This window comes from Dama dama, chromosome 1 (genome assembly GCF_033118175.1).
Source record: "Dama dama isolate Ldn47 chromosome 1, ASM3311817v1, whole genome shotgun sequence".
In the NCBI taxonomy this organism is placed as follows: domain Eukaryota; kingdom Metazoa; phylum Chordata; class Mammalia; order Artiodactyla; family Cervidae; genus Dama; species Dama dama.
Window position 1 is genome coordinate 19,513,469 of NC_083681.1, and position 27,689 is coordinate 19,541,157.

The 27,689-nt window shown below is 41.2% G+C and overlaps 1 protein-coding gene across 2 annotated transcripts in view; it reads right to left on the reverse strand.

Moving 5' to 3' along the window:
* The window catches only part of EXPH5 (exophilin 5), a 96,873-nt gene extending 73,326 nt beyond the window's left edge, over positions 1 to 23,547 (reverse strand). For both annotated transcript variants that reach the window (XM_061144316.1, XM_061144308.1), the window contains exon 1: positions 23,218 to 23,547. In XM_061144316.1, coding sequence (XP_061000299.1) covers positions 23,218 to 23,336 — 119 coding nt within the window. In that variant the 5' untranslated portion in view covers positions 23,337 to 23,547. The remainder of the gene's footprint in view (positions 1 to 23,217) is intronic.
* Positions 23,548 to 27,689: the final 4,142 nt, after the last annotated feature.

The window sequence follows — 27,689 nt, forward strand, 5'->3', positions numbered from 1 at the left end:
TAAAAATTAGCGAACATTCAGCAGAAGTTACCAACAGTGAATAGATCTCTGGGGAGGAGGAGGAGGAAAGGAATTCAATTGACAGAACGCCCTAGCAAGCCAGCGGTTTCCCACAATACATAAACATCAGCCTTTTCCCTTAGGACTTTTGTTTCTAATTTTGACATGAATAGATTTTCCTTTTTTACATATTCCAGCTAGAAATTAAAGTTCAAGTAGTTTGTTATGTAGATTTGATTCAATGGAAGCATTAACAAGTCATAATTGAAAATTATTCTCCCTTTATACACTTTCCATTTATCCACATCCAACCACCCTTCAAGGCCAGTTTCTTTATTAAGTCTTTCCTAATAACTTCAGCTACTATCCATCTTTTTCTCGTGCTAAAATCCTACTGTCTGTACCACCCATCAGGTACTTAGTCATGTGTAACCTTATAATATTATTTAAAATTTCACAACTTGTCTGCCCAAATGATAGGTTATAAATTTCTCGGGTTCTGCACTTTGTATTTACCAAAGAAGTCTGCATAGCCCATACAAATAGTAGGTTTTCAAAATATTTGTCAATGATTTCTTATTTTAATAAAAATATCACTAATCTTGATCCTAAAACATGTTGGGATTTATTTAAATAAATTACTGTTATGATAAACTTGGAAAAGGGTATACTTTTTCTTTATCATCGTTCTTGCTGAAGATACCATTCTCAGTCTTGCTGCTTTGAACCGAGAGGTGTGCATCCAACATATTCAAGCAAAGTCTGAAAGACCCAGGGCCAAATGGTCTGCCAGGGCCTTCAGCCTGGCATACAGCAGCTTACCTGATGGGTGCTGAGTAGCACAAGGCAGAATGATGGTTTTGCCTCTCTTTTCAGTGGCTCTAGACAGCTTCTGGACAAGAATTCCAATGCCCTAGGCTGGTGGGCAGGGCACATGGAAGATAGGGGATCATCCCCCACTTGCTGAAGGTGAAATACACTTCTGCTGAATCCAGAATGAAGAGAACGGTGCTGCTGAACGTCTCAGAGGGAAACAAACACTCGAAATAAAAGGTCTTGCTTCTTTTTGGAAGGGGAGGAGAAGGTATTTTAATGATCAGTCAGTCTTAATTATTTTTACTTGCAATTGGAGAGAAATAAACCTCCTGACAGAAGTCCAGAGCTGAAGGGGAGGAAATGAAACCCCTTGCAGTTTCCTCTGCTGGCTGAGCACCTGCTGTCCAGCAGGCTGTTCACCCTGGCTTGGCCATGGGGTGGCTCCTGTAGGCCAATCAGTCCCTTCCTCTCCTGCTTTCACCTTCTCCCCAGATTCCTTTACAGGCCATCTGGAGCAGGGGAATAAGTTTCAATCTCCCTTGTCAGAATTCTGTTTTGAAATCTGCTTATTCCTCCCTTCACCCCCAATCCTGGTCACAGGCCCAAAATGAATTTAGCTGTTAGGAGATAATATTCATCAAGAGATAATGTATCTTTTGTTTCTTTAGGTAAATTTATTCCTAAGTATTTTATTCTTTTCATTGCAATGGTGAATGGGACCATTCTTAATTTCCTTAATTTCTCTTTCTGTTTTTGCATTGTTAGTGTATAGGAATGCAAGGGGTTTCTGTGTATTAATTTTATAGCCTGCAACTTTACTATACTCACTGATTAGCTCTAGTAGTTTTCTGGTGGTGTCTTTAGGGTTTTCTATGTAGAGGATCATGTCATCTGCAAACAGTGAGAGTTTTACTTCTTCTTTTTCAATCTGGATTCCCTTTATTTCCTTTTCTTCTCTGATTGCTGTGGCGAGGACTTCCAAAGCTATTTTGAATAGTAGTGGTGAGAGTGGGTACCCTTGTCTTTTTCCTTATTTTAGAGGAAATGCTTTCAATTTTTCCCCATTGAGCATAATGTTTGCTGTGGGTTTGTCATATATGGCTTTTATTATGTTGAGGTATGTTCCTTCTATGCCTGTTTTCTGGAGATTTTTTTTTTTTTTATCATAGATCGGTGTTGAATTTTGTCGAAGACTTTCTCTGCATCTATTGAGATAATCATATGGTTTTTATCTTTCAATTTGTTAATATGGTGTATCACATTGATTTGTGAATATTGAAGAATCCTTGCACCCCTGGAATGAAGCCCACTAACAAAGCAACTGACAAAGAATTAATCTCCAAAATATACAAGCAGCTCATGTAACTCAGTACCAAGAAAATAAACAAGCCAATCAAAAGGTAGGCCAAAGAACTAAATAGACATTTCTCCAAAGAAGATATACAGATGGATAACAAACACATGAAAAGATGCTCAACATCACTCATATCAGAGAAATGCATATCAAAACCACAATGAGGTACCATCTCATGCCAGTCAGAATGGCTGCCATCAACAAGTCTATAAACAATAAATACTGGAGAGAGTGTGGAGAAAGGGGAATCCTCTTACAGTGTTGGTGGGAATGCAAACTGAAATGAATGAAAGCCACTATGGAGAATAGTGTGGAGATTCCTTTAAAAACTGAAATTAAAACTGCCGTATGATGCAGCAATCCCACTGCTGGGCACACACACCAAGGAAACCAGAATTGAAAGAGACACATGTATTCCAATGTTCATTGCAGCACTGTTTACAATAGCTAGGACATGGAAGCAACCTAGATGTCCTGCAGCAGATGAATGGATAGGGAAGCTGTGGTACATATACACACAGAATATTACTCAGCTATAAAAAAGGACACATTTGAGTCAGTTCTAATGAGGTGGATGAAACTGGAGCCTATTATACAGAGTGAAGTAAGTCAGAAAGAGAAACACCAATACTGTATATTGATGCATATATATGGAATCTAGAAATATGGTAACGATGATCCTATATGCAAGGCAGCAAGACAGACAGATGTAAAGAACAGACTTTTGGACTCTGTGGGAGAAGGCAAGGGTGGCATGATATGAGAGAATAGCATTGAAACATGTGTATTACCCTATGTGAAACAGAGGACCAGAGCAAGTTCTATGCATGAAGCAGGGCACTCAAAGCCAGTGCTTTGGGACAACCCAGAGGGTGCAGTGGGGAGGGAGGTGGGCTTCAGGATAGGCAGACACATGTGTACCTGTGGCTGACTCATGTTGCTGTATGGCATAAACTACCACAATATTGTAAAATAATTGTCCTCCAATTAAGATAAATTAATTTTAAAAATCCACAAGAATCTAAATAGCATAGTGATTTGGTACCCATGTCCAACTGTTTAAAAGTAAGTCTTCCCTGAGACCACACACAGGGTTAATGACCTCTTCGTCCCTGTGTGAAAGTGTCTTATTATCCACCACATTATAGTGAATATACTGTTTTCAAATCCATCTCCTTCATTACATTAAGAGATTGTAGAGAGAACTTTAGTACGTTTGGTACTAAGCCCATAGTAGGATCTTAAGTATTGTTATTCAATCACTAAGTCATGTCTGACTCTTTGCAACCCAATGGACTGCAGCACACCAGGCTTTCCTGTCCTTCACTATCTCCTGAATCTTGCTCAAACTCACGTCCATTATGTCGGAGATGCCATCTAATCATCTCATCCTCTGTTGCCCCCTTCTCCTCCTGCCTTCAGTCTTTCCCAGCATCAGGATCTTTCCCAAGGAGTCAGCTGTTCACATCAGGTGTCCAAAGTATTACAGCTTCAGTGTCAGCAGAAGTCCTTCCAGTGAATATTCAGGGTTGATTTCCTTTAGGATTGACTGGTTTGATCTCCTTGCAGTCCAAGGGACTCTCAAGAGTCTTCTCCAGCATCATAGCTCAAAAGCATCAATTCTTTGGTGCTCAGCCTTCTTTATGGTCCAACTCTCACATCCATACAGGACTATTGGAAAAATCATAGCTTTGACTACATGGATCTTTGTTGGCAAAGTGATGTCTCCGCTTTTTAATATGCAGTGGTTTGTCACAGCTTTACTTCCAAGGAGCGTCTTTTAATTTCATGACTGAGGTCACTGTCTGCAGTGACTTTCGGAGCCCAAGAAAATAAAGTCTGTTACTATTTCCACTGTTTCCCCATCTATTTGCCATGAAATGATGGGACCTGATGATATGATCTGAGTTTTTTGAATGTTGAGTTTTAAGCCAGCTTTTTCACTCACTTCATACACCCTCATCAAGACGAGCTTTAGTTCCTCTTCACTTTCTGCCATTACAGTGGTGTCATCTGCATATCTGAGGTTGTTGATATTTTTCCCAGCCATCTTGATTCCAGCTTGTGATTCATCCAACCTGGCATTTCACATGAGGTACTCTGCATATGATTTAAATAAGCAGGGTAACAATATACAGCCTTGACATACTCCTTTTCCAATTTTGAATGAGTCTGTTGTTCCACGTCTGGTTCTAACTGTTGCTTCTTGACCTGCATACAGGTTTCTCAGGAGGAAGGTAAGGTGGTTTGGTATTCCCACCTCTTTAAGAATTTTCCACAGTTTGTTGTGATCCACACAGTCAAAGGCTTTAGGGTAGTCAATGAAGCAGAAGTAGATGTTTTTCTGGAATTCCCTTGCTTTTTCTACGATCCAGTGGATGTTGACAATTTGATCTCTGGTTCCTCTACCTTTTCTAAACCTAGTTTGTACATCTAGAAATTCTTGGTTCACATACTGTTGAAGCCTAGCTTGAAGGATTTTGAGCATGACCTTGCTAGCATGTGAGATGAGCATATTTGTGTGGTACTTTGAACATTCTTTGGCATTGCCTTTCCTTGGGATTGGAACGAAAATGCCTTTTCCAGTCTGGTGGCCACTGATGAGTTTCCCATATTTACTGGTATATTGAGTGCAGAACTTAAGCTGCATCCTCTTTAGGATTTGAAATAGCTCAGCTCGAAGTCCATCACCTCCATTGACTTTGTTCATACGAATGCTTCCTAAAGGCCCATTTGACTTCACACTCCAGGATGTCTAGCCTATGTTAGTGACCTTGTGGTTATCCAGGTCATTAAGGCCTTTTTTTGTATAGTCCTTTTGTGTATTCTTGCCACCTCTTTTTATTCTTTTCTCCTTCTGTTAAGTCCTTGCTGTTCTGTTCTTTATTGTGCCCATTTTTGCATGAAATGTTCCCTTGGTATCTCTAATTTTCTTGCAGAGATCTCTAGTCTTTCCCATTCTATTGCTTTCCTTTATTTCTCTGCATTGTTCACTTAAGAAGGCTTTCTTATTTCTCCTTGCTATTCTTTGGAGCTCTGCATTCAGTTGGGTAGTACATCTTTCCCTTTCTCCTTTGCCTTCTGATTCTCTTCTTTTCTCAGCTATTTGTAAGGCCTCCTCAGACAACCACTTTACCTTCTTGCATTTCTTTTTCTGGGGCATGGTTTTGGTCACTGCCTCCTGTATAGTGTTACAAACCTCCATCCATAGTTCTTCAGGCACTCTTTCTACCAGATCTAATCCCTTGAATCTATAAATGAGTGTTGCTACCTAACAGATGAGTCAACACACTGGGAAAAAAATTCTATTCTATGGGGCTTTCACTCTTTTTCTTTTTCTTTTTTTTTTTGCTTTCACTCTTGAGAGGAACACAGAGGACCTGACTCTGAATTCCGATGCTGTGAGGTGCTGTGAGAAGAATCCTGAGGCAGCAACATATTCCCAAGACTATTGACGTAATGTTGCAAACGGAGAAGCTTGTCATATCTGGCAGGTCCAAGAGAAAGAGGTGAAGTTGCAATGCTACCCTCAACACTTAACTTTGACAGTTGACTGCTCTACAATAATAAAAAGAAAACCCAGACAGCAACCTATCTCCTAAGAAGGATGGCAGATTCACATGAATAGCGAGGATCTGGCTTACCTCCCCAAGAGACCTAGGCTCCTGGAGGCGTATCATCTTCCATCTTTACAGACTGCTACCTGTAAGCGCCTATAGCATAGCTGAGATAAGCTCAGATGATGTAAGGAGAGAAAAGCACTTTAATCACTTTGATGATAAAACTGTAATTGTTGGAAAAGAAGAAAAAAAAACTGTAATTGTTTTGCAGCACTGTTTGTAAACTGTGACACAATACTTCATTGGCTTTTAGACACATTAAAATTGCTTATAATTTTTAAAAAATGTACATTAGTGTATCATTTTGTTCCCCCTGACTCTCCTTAAGGATCTGGGAGGCCCAGAGCAAGATGTTACAAGTTGACAGAAAAAGTGGAAAAAGCTGGGGTAGCAGCTGGAGCCGGAGCTCAGGGGAACTGGCTGTACAAAGTGCAAGGTAGAGCTAGGGAAGGGTGGGGACTGTGTGGCTTTGAAGGTGGAGACAGCTACCCTGGAGGGAATGTGTTACTCATAAACCTTTTAAAGAGTTTTGCCTGGATGGCAGCGGCAAAGCAATTAAACAGCTGTGGACAGACAGACATGACCTAATTTATTGGCCTTTCCTGTTGTCTTTGGTGCAGCCGGTGCTATAGCCTAACCTGCGACTAAGAGTGTTTGGTGGGGTGCAAGGTTGGGGGTTGCTGAGAATAGGGGAGGAACTGATGTCCTTGAGGAAGAAGAGGCACTGTACCCAAGCAGGACCCCATGGAGCCTTCCCAGGACATGGGGCCTTCTTTAGCTCCTCTCTCAAGTACCTAGATAGTATTTGACACACATTTCCTAAGTTATTTTGCAGATATTAAAAAAAAAAAACTTGCCCCTCTCCAACAGAAGATGTTAACTACTTGACCACCATCAACACATAGGTCTCCTGGAGCCCAAGGACTGACAATGTTAACCCCTGTGACACCACCCTGCTACCTCTCCATCAGCCAGAGAACTGTGCAGTGTGCACAAGCTGATCACAGACCCCTGAGACCCTGCTCCCTCACCTGGCTCTTAAAAGTGCTTTGCCTAAGCCCTTTGGGGAGTTCAGGGTTTTCGGGCATGAGCCACCCCATCTCCTTGCCTGGTCTTGCAATAAACCTTTCTATGCTCCAAAGTCCAAAGTCTGCTTGGCCTCACTGTGCACTGGGAACACATAAGCATTAACAGCACAAGCAAGCAGGCCCAGCGCAGGGATGGCCGGACCCTCCTGACCTACTCCCTCACTGAGAAGGCCATCGTCAACAGTCCCCTTGCCAAGCCCCAGCAATTCTTCTGCTCTGAGGAGTGAAGGACCCAACAGCAACTACTGAGGTGACAACTTTCAGCAGACAGAGTTCTCACTTGGCCTTCAGGGATCCTGAAGGGGGCTGCAAAGTGCAGGCTCAAGTGCAAACGCAGTGATTTAGCAACTCAAGTGCGGATGATGCAAAGGTCATGAGCATCTACCTTATAGCATCTGGAAGAAAGGGAGAGGACCACATATAAAATACACAACAGAAATTTTAAAACAGACTGCAAAAAGTTCTGCAGTTTAAAAACTGACAAATGAAAAGAAAAACCTTTGCTGCTCTCTGGGCTCTGACACGGTTTAAATCAAAATGCTGGCTGTTTAAAGGACTTAGTGGGGACCCCTAGGATGTTCCTCAGGCCACTCCAGAGCCTGTGGGGGCTCTGTCTGCTGTACTCCTTGACCCCACAGTCACTCCTGCCTGTCTCAGAGCCCCACCTCTGGGAGGCTGATTGAGGGGCTGAAGAGCAGCAAGCCATCGGCAGCAGAAAAGGGGGTGGGGGGGCCTCGTCAAGAAGCTGTTTCATGTGGACTGCACGTGGGTCTCACCTAGACTGTGGGTTTATTTGGTGCAGCTGTAGAGGTGGGGGTGATGGAGCTCACAGGGGTCCCACACTGACCCCACACATCATCGCAATCTAGGAGCACAACCCACACATTCTCTCGATGGCTATTTAACTGCCTCAAAGCTAAGGCATTAACTTCCCTTTGAACCCACACATCTCCACTGTTCAGGGTCTGGGTCAGTCCACCTGTGAAGCCACCAGATATGTTGCCACAGCTGCCGCAGGGCACAGAGCCTTGGGCTCCAGTCTCACATCCACCCCTGGGGGTTACACGGTCTTGAGATATTTTGAGAAAAGAGAAAAATAAGGATGATAATATCTCACCTGGGAAAATAAGGAAATAATATCTGCTCTTTCTACTTTGTGCTCAGTCGTATCCAATTCTTTGCAACCCCATGAACTGTAGCCCACCAGGCTCCTCTGTCCATGGGATTTTCCAGACAAGAATACTGGAGTGGGCTGCCATTTCCTTCTCCATCTTTCTACTTTAAAGGATGTTTGAGAGGACCCAGTGAGTATGGGAAGCTTTAAAGTACTGCATACATTTAAAATGTTACCGATCACATATTCCTGAATAATCACAGAATCAGCAAAGAGATCTAATTCCTTCCTTTTTGAAACCATCCACCCTGGCCAGGCACCATAGTAACCATTTGCATGAGTTGTTTTATGACAGGAGGTCCTGGTAAGGAACAGGGAACTAATAAACCTCCAGAAACCAGAAGAGTTTGGGGAAGGTCAAAAGGAGACACTACCTGTCCGACCACTTCCCAGAATCCTCTCTGGCATCCATCTTGGCTGAACAAGGCGTGCACCACCAGGAAGGACTCTGAGTCAGAATGATTGGCTCAAGACAACCTGGAAACTAACCCATCACCATAAAATCCGAGACTGCAAGCCATGTTCCCTACTGCTCTCCACCCGGGTGCCCTTTCCCAATAAAATCTCTCGCTTTGTCAGCACATGTGTCTTCTTGGACAATTCATTTCCGAGTATTAGACAAGAGCCCAGTTTCGGGCCCTGGAAGGGCTCCCCCTTCCTGCAACAGAACCAGGATGCTTTACCTTTTCAGAAACTCTTTGGACTTCCGTATTGTCCTTCTTTAACTATGTCCTATTTTCTCATATTGAACATAACCACTCAACAGCCAATATGAAGTACGACCAGGGTTCGCTTCAAGGAAGGGAGTTCACAGCCAGGAGCTAATCAGCTCCTGACTATTATAGCGTTTGTGTTTGTGTAACCACACAGTAGGCAGTAAAAGAAAACAAAAACAGCAGAAAGTGAAAAAGAAATTCTTCCAATTGTCAGACTAAACAGCTCCAGGGGCAGAAGGTCCTTTTGATCCTGCCAAGTAATTGTTAAGTGGGAAAGTACTAGAAATGAGGCTTTTTACATTTGTGTCAGGCATAGCCCTCCAAGACTCCAGGCTTTCCCTTCCTAAACTGCAGGGTTTCCTGTGAAATCAACAGTTCCTCAACTTATGTAAAGGAGTGGCCTGTAGGGAAGAGGTGACAGATGAAGTCACAACCTAATGTCCAGGCAACCAAGATGGGATCTCTTATGCATATTAGAGTTATTTGGGAGCTCTGAAAAACATCTATGCCTCCCTGATCACAGACCAATTTGGCTGGAATGTCAGGGTGGGTCATGGCATCAGGCGTTTGGAGAGTTCCCCAGGTGGTTGTCATTTCAGACAGGGTTGAGAATCTCTGTCTTGGCAGAGCCTACAGTTCAAGACTTGTTATCAAGGAAGTCAAGCAGATACATCAAAAGGATCTTAGTGCCCAGGTAGGCATACAGAGAGGAGACGCAGAGTGAGTACAGAGAACCCAGGGGCAACCCCCTCCAGACGGGTGAATCTTAGTACCTACCAAGTCAACATTTTATCACCTTGAGCTGAACTGGAATGGTCTACAGCTTCCATTTAGGAAATCCAGCAATAAGTTTTCCCAAGGAGGCACCACAGGTTGGATTCCTGATCCTAAGGACAGTCCATTCACAGGCAGGCTAGAGGTGCATCAGGGGACCTGGCACAATGGCCATGAACATCAGAACCCAGACTGGAGAACATGTAGAGTCAGCCAGTTGAAAACTGCAGCAGCATGAAGTGAGGGAATCAAAGACATCCTAGGAGAAGGACAGGCAAGGCTGTGACAGACAAGCAGAACAGCTGGTCCCTAGGATTGCCTTGGTTTCCCAAATCCTTCAAATTCTGGATTCAGCCCACATGTAACTTTTGGGCAAAGCCCTCTCTATCTAAGGGGCCCTGAGTGACTCCTCCTTTCCATCCAAAGACCCTGACTAACCTGAGCGTGTTGCAGACGGACCATGGCACCCAGAAGGATGTGGAGAGGCAGCAGCACAGAGAAGCAAGAGAATAGGACCACTCCCCAAAGATGCTGAAGCAAGAGAGAGAAACTGTAAAAGGGCAAACGGGGCATGAACAGTGAGTGCAGGATAATCAGAAAGAAGACTCAAGAGAATTTTCTGGCAAGGAAACAGAGCCTTAGCAATATAAGACTGGGAAGTGAGGAAAAAGCAGAATTTACAGGATGATAGAAGACAACAGGGATGGAAGAAAAAAGAAGAGGACGAGAAACTTCTTTCCCTTCTCTATGCTGCTGGGAGATGACCCCTGAGTACACTTCTCAGGCTCAACCAGAAGTTAGAGGCTTCCAGCTGGCTTCAGCCAGGCACTGGCAGGAACTGGAGGTATAGAAGGGAAAAGTCAGGGTATTTCTCCTCCTCCCTCTGCCTTATGAGGAACTTCCGGTAGGGACTGTCTCTCCCAGGTTTCCAAATCCTCAGACAGGTCTGCCAAGGTCCCAGTTTCTCTTGGAGGATCCTAATCTGTAGGGCTTGGCTAACACCGCCTGCTTCTAAAACAACAAAGAGAAAAAAATTTAAACTTAATTGTTCTTCAGTCACTCAGTCCTGTCCAACCGCATGAACTTCAGCATGCCAGGCTTCCCTGTCTTTCACTATCTGCCAAAGTTTGCTCAAACTCATGTCCATTGAGTCGATGATGCCATCCAACCATCGCATCCTCTGTTGCCTACTTCTCCTGCCTTTTCAATCTTTCCCAGCATCAGGCTCTTTTCCAATGAGTCGGCTCTTCGCATCAGGTGGCCAAAGTATTGGAGCCTCAGTTTCAGCACCAGTCCTTCAAATGAATATTCAGGGTTGATTTCCTCTAGGACTGACTGGTTACATTTTATTATATAAAAACTTTAAAAAATCCTTTTCTTAGATAAGTAGAAGTGCAATGAAATCTGTGAAATATATTTGTCATGCTGCTGCCTCTGCTGCTGTGTCACTTCAGTTGTGTTTGACTCTGTGAGAAACCATAGACGGCAGCCCACCAGGCTTCTCTGTCCCTGGGATTCTCCAGGCAAGAATACTGGAGTGGGTTGCCATTTCCTTCTCCATATTTTTCATAAATAGGGCAAAAGTCAATTTCCTTCATGTATAGAGAAACATATAAAGCAATAAGAAAAAACCCCATTAAGACTCTGTGTCATATAGTGGTGTTTGCTTTCTAGAATCCATTCCCCTAGTTTTCCCCCTTTTTGATTTTGTTGTGGGCATCAAAATGTGCAGTCCCAGAGGATGGATCACAAATGACTTAAGTCTAACATTTAAATCCGACTCCTTGATTTTCAATTCCCTTGCAGCAATAGGTGGCTTTATGACCTGGATTTGGTCAATGAGGGTTAAGGGGAGGTGTGCTGGGATAGCATTCAGCAAAGCTTTCACTTTCATAATCAAATGGACAGATGTAGTTGGCTGCACCCGTATCCCCTCTCTCCCTGCCTTGAACATGGATGTGATGTTTGGAGCAGTTGTAGCCATCTTTCATTGCAAAGGGACCAACCTGACATCCTAAACCACTAAACCAGCTAGCAGATACCTATTTCCAGATACCTTGTTATTTCCGAAAAATTTATTCCCAATGGATTAAAGCCATGATTAGATTTGTTATTTGTGACAAGAAGCATTCTGAATATAAATTCTGAAATACAAATAGGCAAAAGTATAAATAGATAATTCATAAATTATGAAATGTAAATTAATAGTAAACATATGAAAAAAGTTCAAATTCATTATAACCACAGTTTCAGAAATTAAATCTAGTATAAGAATTTTTAGCCTACAAAATTAGCAAAGATTAAAAATAATAATACAATTCAGTCCTGGGAAGGATAGTTTCCACTGCAAGTCAAAGTACAATTTGGTAGAACATTTTGGAAATCATTTCCCTACATATAACAAGAATTTAGAAAATATTTATATTATCGAATAATGATTTACACTGTGGAATTTACCTTGCTGCGCTTAGTCGCTCAGTTGGATCCGACTCTTTGTGACCCTACAGACAGTTGCCCGCCAATCTCCTCTGCCCATGGGGATTCTCAGGCAAGAATACAAGACCCAGGTATCCTGCATTGCAGGCATTTGAGCTACCAGGGAAGCTCAAGAATACTGGAGTGGGTAGCCTATCCCTTCTCCAGGGGAACTTCCCAACCCAGGAATCGAACCATGGTCTCCTGTATTGCGGGCGGATTTTACCAGCTGAGCTACCAGGGAAGCCCAGAATTTATCTGAGCAACACACTTTTAATTGAGTTAAGGATATAAGCACAAATGTCTTTAATGGCATTATTTAACATAGTATAACAGCATAACAAACCTGACTCCATATTGAATCTGTTCCTTTATCTCTAAACTTTGTGCTCTGTTGCTTGTGTTTAGTCATGCTGGTTCTGAACCATTTATAAAATAATGTTGCCTGTAACTTGAAATATCAGGATAGCCCATTCTCAAGGCTCTTATCTTTAAAGGCATAACACTTTCCCCACTCATATAGAGATAAAAAGCTGAATAACAGAGAATAATATTTGTCTTGTTGGAGGTTTGTAAGAACATTGTGACCACACCTAAATGTACATATGCAAAAACAAAGAATCCTGGCATCAAGAAATTTGTAACAACCAGCCACATCCCCTCCCCTCCTAGTATAAAAGAAGCCTGAATTCTAACTCAGGTAAGATGATTCTTTTGGATACTAGTCCATCATCTTCTTGGTCTGCTGGCTTTCTAAGTAAAGTAGCCCCAACAACTTGTCTCTCAATTTATAGGCCTGTAGTATAGTAAGCAGTATGAGCTTGGACTTGTTAACAGTAGCAATGAGAAACAAACAAACAAAAAGAAACAGAAAATTGAAGTGCCTAAAGTATTAGAATGATTAATTAAATTATAAAATACACATAGTAGAATAGTATACAGCCACAAAAAATAATGTTGACTAAGAGTCTTTAATTTGAAGGGGTTATTTTTATGTTAGATATTACACAGAAAAAATATACATAATACTATTACAATTATATGAAAGTGAGTGTGGATGAAAATAGTTTTGATGGTTCCTAAAAAGTTGAACCCAGAATTACCAAATGTCACAGTAATTCCACTCCTGGGTACATACCCAAAATAAAGGAGAACAGGTACTCAAAATCCTTGTAGATAAATATTCATAGCAGCACTGTACACAATAGCCAAAAGGTGGAAACAACCCAAATGTTTATGAAGAATGAATAAACAAATTGTGGTATATGCATACAATGCAATATCATTCAGAACAATTTAAAAAAAGAATGAAGTACAGATAGATGCTACAAGGCAGACAGATGTCAAAACACGCTGAGCAAAGTGGGCACAAAAGGTTACACATCACATGGAAGGTTCTATTACATGAAATGTCCAGTAGAGGTAGATACACATAGACAGAAAGCTGATTGGTGGCTGCCAGCAATTGGAGGGAGCAGGAATAAAGAATAACTTTTTAAAAAATTAATTTCATTGAAGTATAGTTGATTGACAATGTTATGTTAATTCTGCTGTTAATATATCAAAGTGATTCATTATTTTTCATATTCTTTTCCATTACGGTTTATCACAGTTTATTGAATATAGTTGCCTGTGCTATACAATAGGACCTTGCTGTTTATCCATTCCATATATATAAATTTGCATATGCTAATATGAAACTCCCAATCCATCCCTCCCCCACCCTTCTCTCCCATGGCAACACAATCACAAGTCTGTTCTTTATGTCTGTGAGTCTGTTTCATAGATAAGTTCACTTGTGTCATATTTTAGATTCTACATATAAGTGATAGAATGTAGTATTTATCTTTCAAAGAGTAACTATTTAATGAGCTTAATTTTGAGGTGATGAAATTTTTTTTGGCCTTGTGTCCAAGTATTCCAACACCATTTGTTGAAAAAGACTATCCTTCATTGAATTGCTTTTGTACCTTTGTGAAAAAATCAATTGGCTATATTTTGGGGCTCTATTTCTGGACTATATTCTGTTCCATTAAATCGTATATTTTCCCCTTCACAAATACTATGATATCTTGATTACTATGACTTTATAGTAAGTCTTAAAATCAATTAGTGTGATTCTTTCAATTTTTTTAAAAATTGCTTTGTCTATTCAGTTCTTTTGTTCTTCCATAAAAATTAGATTTCTAATTGTTCATTATTAGTATATGGTAATACAATAGGTTTTTATATATTAATCTTGTATCCTACCACCTTGTTAAAGTCACTTTTTAGTTCTAGGATTTTTTTCTTTTGCTAGATTTTTTTCTTTGTAAACAATCATGTCATTAGCAAATATGGATAGTTTTACTTCTTCCTTTCTGATATGTGTATCTTTTACTTCCTTGCCTGGCTAGGACCTCAATATGATGTTAAATAGGAATGGTAGGCTTGCTGTACATCTTGTCTTGTTTTCAATCTTAAGGGGGAAAGCAGTCTTACACCATTAGGTATTATGTTAACTAAAAGATTTTTTGTAGATGCCTTTTATCAGGGTCTATTTCTTCCTTGCCAAGAGTTTTTATCAAGGCCTTTTCTGCATCAATTGATATGATCACATGTGTTTCTTCTTTAGATTGTCGATATAGTGGTTTACAGTAAGTTATTTTAAAATAGAGAATGAGCCTTACTGTTATGTATTAAATTGTGTCCACCAAAAAAGATATGTTGGAGTCCTAAGCCTTAGTATCATATTTGGAGACAGGGTCTTTACAAAGGTAATCAAGTTAAAATGAGGTCTTTAGTGTGGGCTCTAATTCAGTATGATTGGTGTCCTTAGGAAGAGGGTAAAGTTTAGACAGCAGAGGCAGACACACACAGGGAGAATGCCATGTGAAGACCGAGTTACACTGCCACCAGCCCGGGAACTAGCAGAAATTAGGAGAGACCTGGAACAGAGTCTACTCAGTGCCTTCAGAGGGCGCGCCCTTCCTGACACCTGAGGACAGCTCTTTACCACAGATCTGGAGAGCAGAGCAGTGGTTGCCAGGTTACCCTCGCCCCAGCTCAGATCAGAGCGCTCCCTCCCTAACTGCCATGACATGTGTTGTTTTAAAGTCGAAACCAAGGCAAACTTGATATAAATATAAAACACCACAACCTTTCTTTGGAAAGTGGTGAGTTCTGTCTCGCTGTAGTCCCTAATTTCCTCTTTCATCATTAGAAAGTCTAACACACAGAGGAATGAGGAAGCTGGCTCCTGTGGTATGCCAAGTTGGTGTTTCGAGTGCAGCCTTTGGATAGGGCCATCGGCAACGCCAATAAGGAAACATTCCTGAGGAGACTGAAGTGAGCCTAAGGCTCTCAATGTTATGGCCTGTGCAGTATCTAACTGCGGAAAAAAAGAACCGAGTTGCTTCAGCGAGGCTCTTAGCCAACTGGTTCTCCGTTTTAAAACTCAAATGTGTTAATAGGAAGAAAAATATTTTCTGACTAACCTTAACTTGACCTTCTTTGTCCTTCATGTCGTATCCCCAGATCCATCCTTCCCTCACTTTGTGCTCCCTCACAGAAGTTAAGGTTGACTTAAATAGGAATTGAGTACCTACTAGGTGTATGAGGCGCTCCATCCCTGAGACAATCCTTGACCACAGGAACCCAAGACTGATGTGCGGAAATGAACTTACCCATGAATACATTAACATTACAAAATGTATAAAACATTATCAAGAAAAGGGCAGAAAAATATTCAGATATTTAAAGTCATATTTATGAAGGAAAATAGTTATTTTGTATCTCCTGCATTTCTTTATTATCAAAAGAAATCATAAAAAATATATAATAATTTTAAGGAATAAAATAATAATAAAATGGTTAGATTTCCTATAAATATCACGCCCAAGAGATAACCATCTTAGTAGTTTACAGTATATCCTTGCAAAATGCATATATACCTTTTAAAAAAACAAACAGTGATAAGAGAAAATTTCACATATTACAGTACGGGGAAGTCATTCTGGCTTATATACGAGTAAACTTGAACTTTGTACTAACTAAAACAGTCTGTGTGTACATTGTATATCTGCTTTAACTATTAAAGAAAAGGGCAGAATGTGCAAAAGTAAAGAATATGCATGTTAAAAATAAAGATTAAATGCTTCCCTTCCTGGGATACCAAATACTGCTACTGCTGCTACTGCTAAGTCATTTCAGTCGTGGCCGACTCTGTGCAAACCCATCCCTGGGATTCTCAGGCAAGAACACTGGAGTGGGTTGCCATTTCCTTCTCCGATGCATAAAAGTGAAAAGTGAAAATGAAGTCACTCAGTCATGTCTGACTCTTGGCGACCCCATGGACTGCAGCCTACCAGGCTCCTCTGTCCATGGGATTTTCCAGGCAAGAGTACTGGAGTGGGGTGATACCAAATACTAGTACCATTTAAATGATAAGACTCCTTTTCCAGGTGCTGAGGCTGTACTGACTCGCTACGTACATGCTGATCTGTTTTTTTTTTTTTTAACTTGAAGGAATGTATTCTTGACTTGTTTGATGTTCTTTGCTCTGAAAATATACAAAACTGTGTTGAAAACCATGCTTCTCCAGAGAAGTTCTTCAGAGTTATCTGAGAGGCTGTTTGAGGGGCTATAAGTCCTTAGTTTGGCTCAAATAAAAGTACTTTCTATTCCTATTATATTGTTTATTGATTATTTTCCTTGACAACAGTTACTGGCAATTTTTCTATATATATGGCAAATACCATTAGTGGTCCTCCAATATCCGTTATGTTCTTTTCCTTATTAATAATATTCCCAACTTTTAGTAAGGACACATGATTACCTAGAATTGTATGTTCTGTATTTCCATGGTCAGTGAATAGCAAGATCTATAAGTGCAAAGATCTCAGTGCTGGTTCTGTTACCAGCTACATAACAATGTAAGGATAATCACTTCAACTTCATGTAGAAAGCAGTACTGCACAGTGATTTAAGTGCTAACGCAGTCCACAAATCCAGTGCTTCTTAGCAATATTATCTCAATCAAGTTACTTATCCTCCTTAAACTTCTGAATGGAGACTAAAAATATCCCTTAATCCATCAGATTGTTGTAAAAATAATTAAAGGAGATAATGCACATGAAGAGTTTAGCACAGAGCAAGTAGCCAATAAATAAGAGCTATTATTACTGTTGCCATTGTTGTTAGCTTTTGAAAAAAATACCTGCTTTATTAGATTAGGATGAGTATAAAAACTCACTTTAAGAGTTATAATGTCACAAAACCTAACCAGGGCACTAATCGTCAACCTTGGGATTTGTTGTTGTTGTTTAGTTGCCAAGTCATGTCTGACTCTTTTGCCACTCCATGGACTATAGCCCACCAGGCTCCTCTGCCCATGGGATTTTCCAGGCAAGAATACTGGAGTGGGTTACCATTTCCTTCTCCAGGGGATCTTCCTGATCCAGGGATTGAAACCATGTCTCCTGCATCGGCAGGCAGATTCTTTACTGCTGAGCCATTAGGAAAGCCCTTATTTACCACGGTCCTGTCATTATCTGCCAACACCACTCTCTCAAGCAGACTTCCCACATGGCTGCATTTCATCCCTCTGCATTATAAGAATGAAATGCAGCCAAGCATATTTTTTTTTTATCTCTTTTAAGTGTCTCAACTTTTTTCCCACTCTCAGTTGAAAAGACCCACATCTAACTTTTGATCTACTCAATATATTTTCAGTTTGGCTATATTTAAAAAAAACTCAAAAAGTAAAAATTATGAAAGGTCAATAATTCCTAAGTTCAGTAAAACAAACTCACTTGTACAATAAGCTGTAAAATCACTTTATCTGGTTGTGAGCATTAACTCTTTTAGTTATTTTTACAGATTACGTGTGGAACTATAATATTATAGTAGTTCCACATGTATTGTTCACAGAGACCAATCTAAGGAGCAATTAGACAGGAGAATTTGTCTGAGAGAAAGCTTTCCCCTTGGTTTAAAGGAATTAACTAAACTGCATGTTATTGAAACTTGCAGAGATCCATGATGTTGACCTCATTCTTTGTTACCTTATCAGAACACTCTGGCCTATAGGGCATCCCTATGACCTCCAGGCAGTTCTCATGGTCCCTTCCTCAGCCATGCAGGGCTCCATGAGAGCAAGCTACATGTACATGAACTCTTCATCTTACAGGATTTACCACCAATCAAAAACTTTCCTAGATTGAAGCCATTTGCAGCAGAATTTCTTTGCTGTATCCTCAAGGTCAGCACAGGGTCTGGCATATAACAGATGCCCCATAAATAGGTATCCAATGTTTCTTGAGTCTGTTCTTGCCAGAGGCAGATTTCACCTGCTGGGAGAGGGGAAAGCAGGCAGAAAGGCTAAGAGAGACAGGAGACCTGTGTATCTGGCTTTTAATCTCTGCAGAATGCTGCAGTTGCCACCAGCTACCAATTACTTCACCACTTTGATATATACAGACCTCCTCAAGACTGAGCCATAACTCAGGGACACTAGTGTGAATCAACTGAAACAGCTAAGCGTGGGAAAACCCTCCTGGGCTGCAGTCTTGCCACTGAGCAAAGATAGTGTAAATCTAGACATGCCATTTTTTAACTTAATTACATCAGGTGCTATAACATCTTATACTTTATAAGTTTTCTAAATAGAAATAAACACACATTTTGATGTATTGTTGTCTCTTCAGTGAGCTGACTACTTGATATAATCTCTTAGTACTTTCAGTCACACTTATGAGATGGGCGTGGTGAGGGTGATAGGTAGTTGTGTTTTCCAAAGATTTGTAAAATGTAAGATGCTTTTCACATTTTATTCTATTTATCATATTTATGTAAGTATATATATATACACACATGTATGTATACACACAAATATATATTTCCTCCAAGATGTGAGAGGGGAAATTTTTCACTTGCCAGTCGTGATTTAAACTCTCAGCCATTTTTCTTCACTGCAGCTAGAACCACAGACTGTACCAGGCCTAAAAAGTCATACCCAAGTGAATACTTCCAGGAAAAAAGCCTTTCCACAATCCAAAACGAAGTATAATTGATGGACTGGAATTTAAGTGGTAGTTTAAATCTCAGAGAATTCCTGTAGCTCAGATCCCAAATTCACAGGATTGAAGATCACACATCTAATGGAGTGATTGTAGTCCAAGACAGGGTTCAGGAGGGAGAAGTCCCATCCTGCAGAGGGTACTGGGCAATGAAAAGAAGGTGAAACAGAGACTGAGAAATGGGAAGAAAAGCAAGGGACTGCAGAAACCTCTGATTCCAGCCAGTGCAGACCATTAATTCCTTCATCAAGCATTTACAAGGGGCTATACAGACAGGAACCTTGTGACTAGGGCCTCCGTCTCCTTTAAGCCATAAATCCTACACCCTTCCCCTCATCTGCCTTCCCAGAGCCAGGTGGCATGTGCCCAGGATTCCTGCGTCCTTACCCCCAGGTCTGCCTTCCCATCTTGGCAGTGTTGGGCTTGAGGGCAGCAGAGCCCAGCCCCCAGCTGTCAGGGCAAGCCTACACCTTTCAGCAAACATTTACTGAATGTTCCCCATAGGCCAGGAGCTACAGCAGGCCCTAGAGAGTCACAGAAAGGAGATGAACAGATTTTTACTTATTTTCTTCTAGTTGCTATGCACGTGCCCAGATGCCCAGAAGAAACTGATATAATAACATAAGCAGTATTTTGTGTTCCACTTTTTCACAGAATAATGCCTCATACATATTTTTCTACCACTGCATCCATGAAAAGCTTGAGGTGCATACAAAACAACGAAGGTAGTCAGAAATATGGAACTAAAATATCACACTGGATGGGACATAATGATGTTTTCATAACTGTCCTTTGTAATGACTACACTCTTACTTAGATTTGAGAATTCCCACTCTTTTGCTTACAGGTAAAACTGCAATATCTGAGAGTATATGTGTTGTTTTTCCTCTAACATAACATAACATATGCTATGTTTTGTTTTTAAGTTGTTTCCAGCTTTGTGAAATGGAATTAAAGTGTGTACCTAAGGTTATTGAGAGGATTAATTAAACATATATAACATGTTTAATACAGTGCCTAGTATATAGTAAGAGATCAATAAATGTTAGCTATTATTATTATTATTATCACAATAATAACTATTATTACCTAAAAAGGCAGCACTTAATAAATGCTGGTGTGGTCATCTTCTTCACCTCAATCTCCTACTAATGAGAAACATCCAAGAATTGGATGACTAGGTCAACAGCAAGTCATGTCTTCATAGGTATTGCTATATTGTTCACCAAAAAGATAGTACTCAACTTAGAATTCCACTAACAACATGCAGAATGTATCCATTTCACTTCACCAAGTCTTTTCTGTTATTTTTAAAGGTGCAACACGGTATCATGAGGTTACTTCAATTTTCTTTTTTTAAATTACTGTTAGGGTGAACATTTTCCCATATGTTATGTTTACTATTTGGATATATTCCAAATAGTAGTATAAATGACTTATTTCTATGTTTTGCCTATTTAACAATTTGAATCTTGGTGTTTTCTTAAAAATTTGAATAAACTCTTCATATATTTGAATCATTATAATATGTAATGCAAATACTTCCCCAGTAAGGTGGAGTCAGAGAGTTCTGGTACCAATGAAGGAAGATCAGGGGAAGCTCAGTTCTACAGATGGGGCTACAATCTCCTGCACAGTGAACTCAGATAGTTCTATGCCATTAACGTCCACCGCTGGATGCCTCTGGCCTTGCATGATACTGTAGTTCTATATTTCTAACTGTAGGATACTTCTTAGTTGTCTTGTAGACGGCTCAATGCTATCATAGATAGGCCTCAATCAGCAAACATTCCAAGCTTCCACATTTAACCCCTTCTCTTTTTGTCCTGGTCAAGAGATCTGGAGACTATTTCTCAGTATAGTTAAAAAGGCCTCTGAGCATCTCTTGGGATTGTTGTACGTTCTCCCAAATAATACCCTTGATTGATATGTCACGTGTCTTGACTTTTGATTAGGAAAATATGATGATAAAAAATTGAGCAGAAGAGCCAAGTTGACATGTCATTGCAGGCCTTTTCTGCATGCCAGTATCTGCTACTAAAACTGAGGCATGCAAGATCATTAGCAGAGCAATCCGATGGAGACCGCTATCCAGTGACAAATATTTAACAATGGGACTCAGGAATCAACCAGGGGAAAATAAAATACTAGCAATAATTGCCTCAAGCATTGGGCTCAAGTGTCTGCTTTCCTTAAGTTATTTTTCTATTTTAATGGTGTCATTTAATTATTTATTATTTTTCAAAGCTTGTTTAGTAGTTAACAGTATTGATTTTATTTTTGCATTGTGGCTTTTTCTGCTGATTTTCCAGTTAGGATATGAGTGCCATAAAATGTGTTTTAGGCTTCCTTCTAAGGTCTAGCCTAAGGACCTTTGCCACCCAAGTGTAATTCCACTTCCCCCAAAGGTCAGCTGCCGCAGGCGCCATGGGCTGCTATAGAGAAAATACAACAAGGCAAGCATCAGGTCAAATACAAAAAGTCAAAATTTCCTTCAATTTTAAAATAAATGACATTACTATTTCTAAAATCTATACTTCATGAACAGTTAGCAAGATGTTGATAACATCTTAAATGGAAGCTACCCTCCACATTATTTCCTAATTCTCCCCTCACTTTCCCCCCAAATATACTGGGTCCACTTAAGTCCAATCGTCTCCAGAAACAAGAAACACTTCCAAGAACACACACTGAGTCCTCTTGAGAGTATGTGTTGAAAGCAAACTGCATGCAGTTCTAAAGCTCTCCTTTCCAAGGTTGGGTGTGCCTGTGTATACTGCATGTGCCCATATGTGGGTACAAGCACGTGTGTGTGTGTGTGTGTGTGTGTGTGTGTGTGTGTGTGTGTGTGTACTGGGCTCAGGAGAGCACACTTCTGCAGTCTGAGGAAATGATAGAGCCTGTTTTTCTAATGGCAGATTATGATAGTATGAAATACACATACCCAAACTTCAAATATTCATTTCTCTCCACAGGAGTCATTTCCGGGGGCTGGGGATGGGTTTTGCCATATCTGGTGAAGACAGGGCTTTGGGCCCAGTGTATTCTAATTCCTTCTACAAAACCAGCAAGAGTTTCCCTATGTGAGGAGTATCTTTGGAGCTTTTTCTGTTGGAGTATTGGTGGGTGGGTAAGTGTGATGCCTGGAAGAAAGTGGCAACACAGAACTTAGATCACCAACAAGTTGTTCACAAACAAAACGGCTTTCTAAATTCCAATCAGTGCCACACTACTGGTCCGAAAGTGATACTTTGAATCTTCTTCCACAGTCCACTGGAGAAGGCCTTGGGTGGCTTTAATCCAGGACAGATGAGACAGTCTTTAATTCATTCCAGGACGTATCCCATACTTCCCCAGCAGAAAAAATTGGTTACTTTACATCTCCGGCAATTATCTCCGGATTTCGTTCCCTGGTAACTTATCCCTCACCTATAACACCGCACAGTAAGGTCAAGGGTGAACGTCTGCAGCAACTCATTTTCCCCAAGCACCACAGACGAGGGGATCAAACCATTCTAGCCAGCCCAAGCGTCCCCAGTCCCAGCTAGGTTCACTCCACACCATTTGGCTAGTTCCTCGAAGTCCAACCCTTGAGGCGGTAAACACTTGGCCTTCAGTGAGGTGCCAGCTCCCCTGGGCCTCGCTGACGGCCCCCGTGGGTGGAGAGGGGAGGTTTCTCCAAGAGTGTGTGCGGCGACAGTGGATGACCCGGAGGGCTCTGCAAGCACGTGCGTCCGCGCCGGCCGAGACCGCGCTCCCCGCCGGGTCTCGCCGGCCCGCCCGGCCCACGCCACGCGGCGGCTTGGGGGACACCTGAGCGACCCGCCACCCCGCTCGGACCGACCCCAAGCAGCGACTGCCGCCCACGTGTCGCGGTCGAGGGGCGGGGCAGCCGCGCGGGACCCACGCGGAGAGAAACGCGCCGAGGGAGCGGAGCTCGCGGACCAGCCTGCCCGGGAGGCGGCGTCTGGAAAGAGCACCCGCCAGGCCTCCCGGGTTCTTCAGATTTCCCCCCTGCCGCGCCGCGCGTCCCGGGCGAAGGCTGCGCGTCCCCGAGTCTCAGACAGGTGCCCCGCGAAAGCTCCGCGCCCGCCCCCTCAACGTGCGCCAGACTCGGGGGAACAAAAGAGTTAGCTCGGTACCTGATCCTCGCCTTCTCTGCTCTCTGAAGCGCCTCATTTCTTTCCAGCACCTGAAGGATCTTCCTGGCTTCTTCATCGTTTAGGAAACTGCAATCAAACCCCTGAGGAAGTTTCGTCATTTTCTAGACTGTGTGTGCATTACCCTTAAGTTCCTGGGCGCCTCCTGTTACAATGGCATTTCTCAAGTTTCAGGTACTTGATTCCAGAGCCAATGAAGCCCGTCCCTTTGAAAATCTAAAATCACAAACCTAGGGAGCAGCCCACACCTACAGGACTAATTTTGATGACACCTTAATGACACATTGCTCTCAGCGTATCCAACCGAGATGCAAAATGAACCGCTGAGGGGGAGAGGGAGCCAATCCCATCCATCCCGAAGGGGCGGGCCGTTCCGCGCTCCTCCCTTTCCCTCCTCCACCCCCTATCAGACTTGTTTAACTAACAAGCCTGCACATAATTTAGCCCCGAAGTGGGGCGGAGGCTTGAGTGTTGGCTCCAGCGTCTTTATTTTGGCTGTTGTTTGCCCACAAAACTTGAACTTGACTAGTAGGCGTGAAAAAGAGAGTTTCACGACTAATTCTCGTTTCTAATAAAGAGCCCACAGGAAACAGAATTGCGTTAGGAGCTTAAGAACTGGCCGGCCGAAGGGTTATTCCTTTTAGAAAGACCCAGAAGGGTTGAACTTGTACAGCCACAAGGCTGAATTTAGTTTATCCTTGGAAATTAATTCTTTGCCGAGTCTCCCACCTCTCGGATATCTGCAACTCATTGTCTCACAAAGTCATTCTCAGACTTTAGAAAAATCAAAACCGTTTATGGTTATTTCAGGAGAGGACATACCCAAAGCATGGTTAAAAAGCACCTGTTTGTAGTTTTCTATAATCTTCTTAATAAACAGTTTCAGGGAAGTAATAGAAGTGCCACTTTAAAACATCTAATCCTCTGACTAAAGTAAAATGTAATCCTATGAAACCACAGAAATAGCTTTCCCTAGAAAGCATTATTCCAAGATACCATGGAAATTTCTAAATATATTAAAAAATATACATTTTTTAAATTGTCAAGTCTTTTTCAGAAAGCATTTTGTTTCTTTTGGCTTCACTTTGCACACAATAACCTCATCAGATCAACTTTATTGCCCTAAAGCCTTAATTTGGTCACTTCTTATGTAGTGGTGATGGTTACTAACATTTAAAATTTGCTTCCATGTGCATCATCCCTTTTCAAGGCAAAAACCATAATAAAGATTTTGTATCTGTAACAAAAACATGTCAAAAATGGTTATTTATGTTTTGGCCTCAAGATCCTCTACTCACCTTGATCATTGTTATTTAAGATATGTCTAGGCAAGTAGCCATTTAAATAAATTTCCGTGGGTGTCTATGTGTTACTTCTATGAAGCAGGAACTAATTCAGTTCACCAATGTTGTACAACACACAGAACTCCTTTATAAATAATCTCTGCAATAATGATGGTTTAGGAATGTGTCTTCTTCATGATGTCCATATTTTCTCCTCTTTAGTGTGTTCATTTATTCAGCATACTTATGGAACTTTTAAAATGTAGACACAGGCTCTTTGTTCCTGGTATCACAATTAATTGATTTCCACCTACTATAAGAAAGCGCCATACACTGTGAATTTTGCAATAAGGAGATCCTTGTTTTGAATTTGCAGTCAATTTGAATTTCAATGTGACTTAAATTGAAAGTGGGGAAAACTATCATTCACATATGACTTAAATCCCGTATGATTATACAGTGGAAGTGACAAATAGATTCAAGGGATTAGATCTGATAGAGTGCCTGAAGAACTATGAACAGAGGCTGTGATCAAAACCATCCCCAAGGGAAAAAAAAATGCAACAAGGCAAAATGTTTGTCTCAGGAGGCCTTACAAATAGCTGAGAAGTGAAGCAAAAGGCAAAGGAGGAAAGGAAAGATATACCCATCTGAATGTAGAGTTCCAAAGAACAGCAAGGTGAGAGAAAAAGGCCTTCTTAAGTAAACAATGCCTTAAGAGGAATGAAATGCAAGAAAACAATAGAATGGAAAAAACTAGTGATCTCTTCAAGAAAGTTAGAGATACCAAGGGAACATTTCATGCAAAGATGGGCAGAATGAAAAACAGAAAAGGCAAGGGCCTAACAGAAGTAGAAGAGACTAAGAAGAATATACAGAATAACTATACAAAAAAGGTCTTAATGACCTGGATAACAGCGATGGTGTGGTCACTGACCTAGAACCAGACATCCTGGAGTGTGAAGTCAAGTGGGCCTTAGGAAGCATTACTAAGGCCCAAACAAAGTGAGTGAAGGTGATAGAATTTCAGCTGGGCAGGAGAAGAAGGGGGCTACAGAAGATGAGATGGTTGGATGACATCATCAACAATGGATATGAATTTGAGCAAACTCCGGGAGATAGTGAAGGGTAGGGAAGCCTGGCATGCTGCTGCAGTCCACGGGGTTGCAATGAGTTGTACATGACTGAGCGAGTGAACAACAACATACACTGTGAAGATAATCCTTGTCTTTAGGAAGTTTATAACACAGTGAAGGAGGTAACACAAATGGAAAAATGACTCCATAACAAAGAAGAACATAGTAGATGTATAAAGTAAGTCCTAGTACAGTGCAGAAGGAAGAAGTTAGTTCCAACTGAATGCTTCAGGTGGAGGAAATGGTATTTGAGTTACAACATGAAGGGTCATATTTCAGTAAGAAGAAATGGAGGGTATTGGAGGAGATGTGTGACTCTATTCCGGGCTAGGGGAGCAGCGCACTGGATACCAGAAGTAGATCTAGGAATCTTCTCATAGGCCCTCAACTCCTTTGGCTAATGGCCAAAGTGAGTAAAAATTTGGAAGCTAGAAAAAACAGGGGCATATGCAGAGATTGGTAAATGATGTATTTTGGTTAGAGTATGCATTCTAAATAGGGACAATGTTGTCCCTTGTGGAGCAATAATTGGTTCTTAGAGGGCAGAAACATCTTACTTTTAAAACGTAAAGTACAAAAAAAAAAAAAAACCAAAAAACAAACAAAACGTAAAGTACAGAGACACCTACCCAGTTCATAAACAGACAGTACAGCTATAGCGTTAAAATGTCATGAGAGGGAAGATTAAGAAAAAGAAAACCTTAAAAGACCCCTTGGGGGACAATAATTGAAAAGGTTGAAAAGCCCCTGAGGTAGGACATGGGACATAGAGTAAACAAGGCTGAACCCCGATGATGACTGCCATGCTGAAAAGCCTGGACTCTATTGTGCAAGCAGTGAGTAGTCAGGTTCAGGTTTTAAGGATGACAATGGTAAAGTTGGAAGTGAACCTTGGGGTGATGATTCTGGCAGCAGTCGGTAAGAAAAAGTAGAGAGGGATGGTGGCAAGAGGCCCTGTCGTATCAGAATGCGGATGCAGACCAAAGGGGAAGGAGGATCAGAACTAAGGAGTGGAAGTGGGAATAGGGAAAAGGATGGGAGTCCAAAGATAATGGTTGGACTTGGTAACTCATTAGATATTGGAGTTAAGAAAGAAAGAGGCACAAAGATGATGCAAGGTTTCACGGAAAGTATCTTAAAGAAGAGTAGTCTTTTTGATTATAGGGGAATCATAAGACTTGTAAAAAAGATCAGGAGTTCAGTTTTAGACATAGAGTTTGGGCTACTTGCAATTTATCCATATGGAGATACTGAGCAAAAGTGAAAAATGTGGGACTGGAAGTTCTTGACACAGGGATGGAGAAGTAGATTTGGAAGTCATCTGCTTAAAGATGATTGTCAAAATCCTGAGATTAGATAAGATAGCCAGAGCAAAGGATAGACAGAGAGTAGGAGCTGTGTTCAGAACCTTGAATGGCCACCGTGAACACCAACACCCAGGCAAGTTTCGGCCCTGGGTGATGGCATAAAGAGGCATATGATGGAGAAATATTTATGTTGAGGTTTTATACTGAGAAATTTATAAGGCACTGAGGTTGCCTTGGAAGCCATATAGGCAGTTTCTATGGAACTATAAATTTAGCACTTAGTAAATATTATATAGTAAAGTGAAAGTAATTCTCAATAGGTTGTTTCATGGGCTCAGCCAGCTCCAAACAGCTGTTTTCATTCTTAGTATCTGGTAAACCTGATAACCTCCTGCCCAGCCTCTCATCTAGAGAGGCCGATCAGTTTGGTTTTTTTAATAGTAGCAGCTAGATAGATAGCAATGATCTTTTGAAATCTCTCACTGTAGCAATGATCTTTTGAAATCTCTCATTGTCTCCTGTTTTCTCCAATCTCTTGGCCACATCTCCAGCAGAAGGCTTGGTTTTGTTTGTTTGTTTTTTCTCTTCACTGACTCTTACTTCATCCAGCCAAGAGAAGTACTGATCACAAACTTGCTTGAATTTCTGAATTTTTGATACCTAAAGTCACTTATGCCTGCAGTAAGCCATTTAAAATCATCTCTGTAGATTTTAGATAGGTTTTTCTC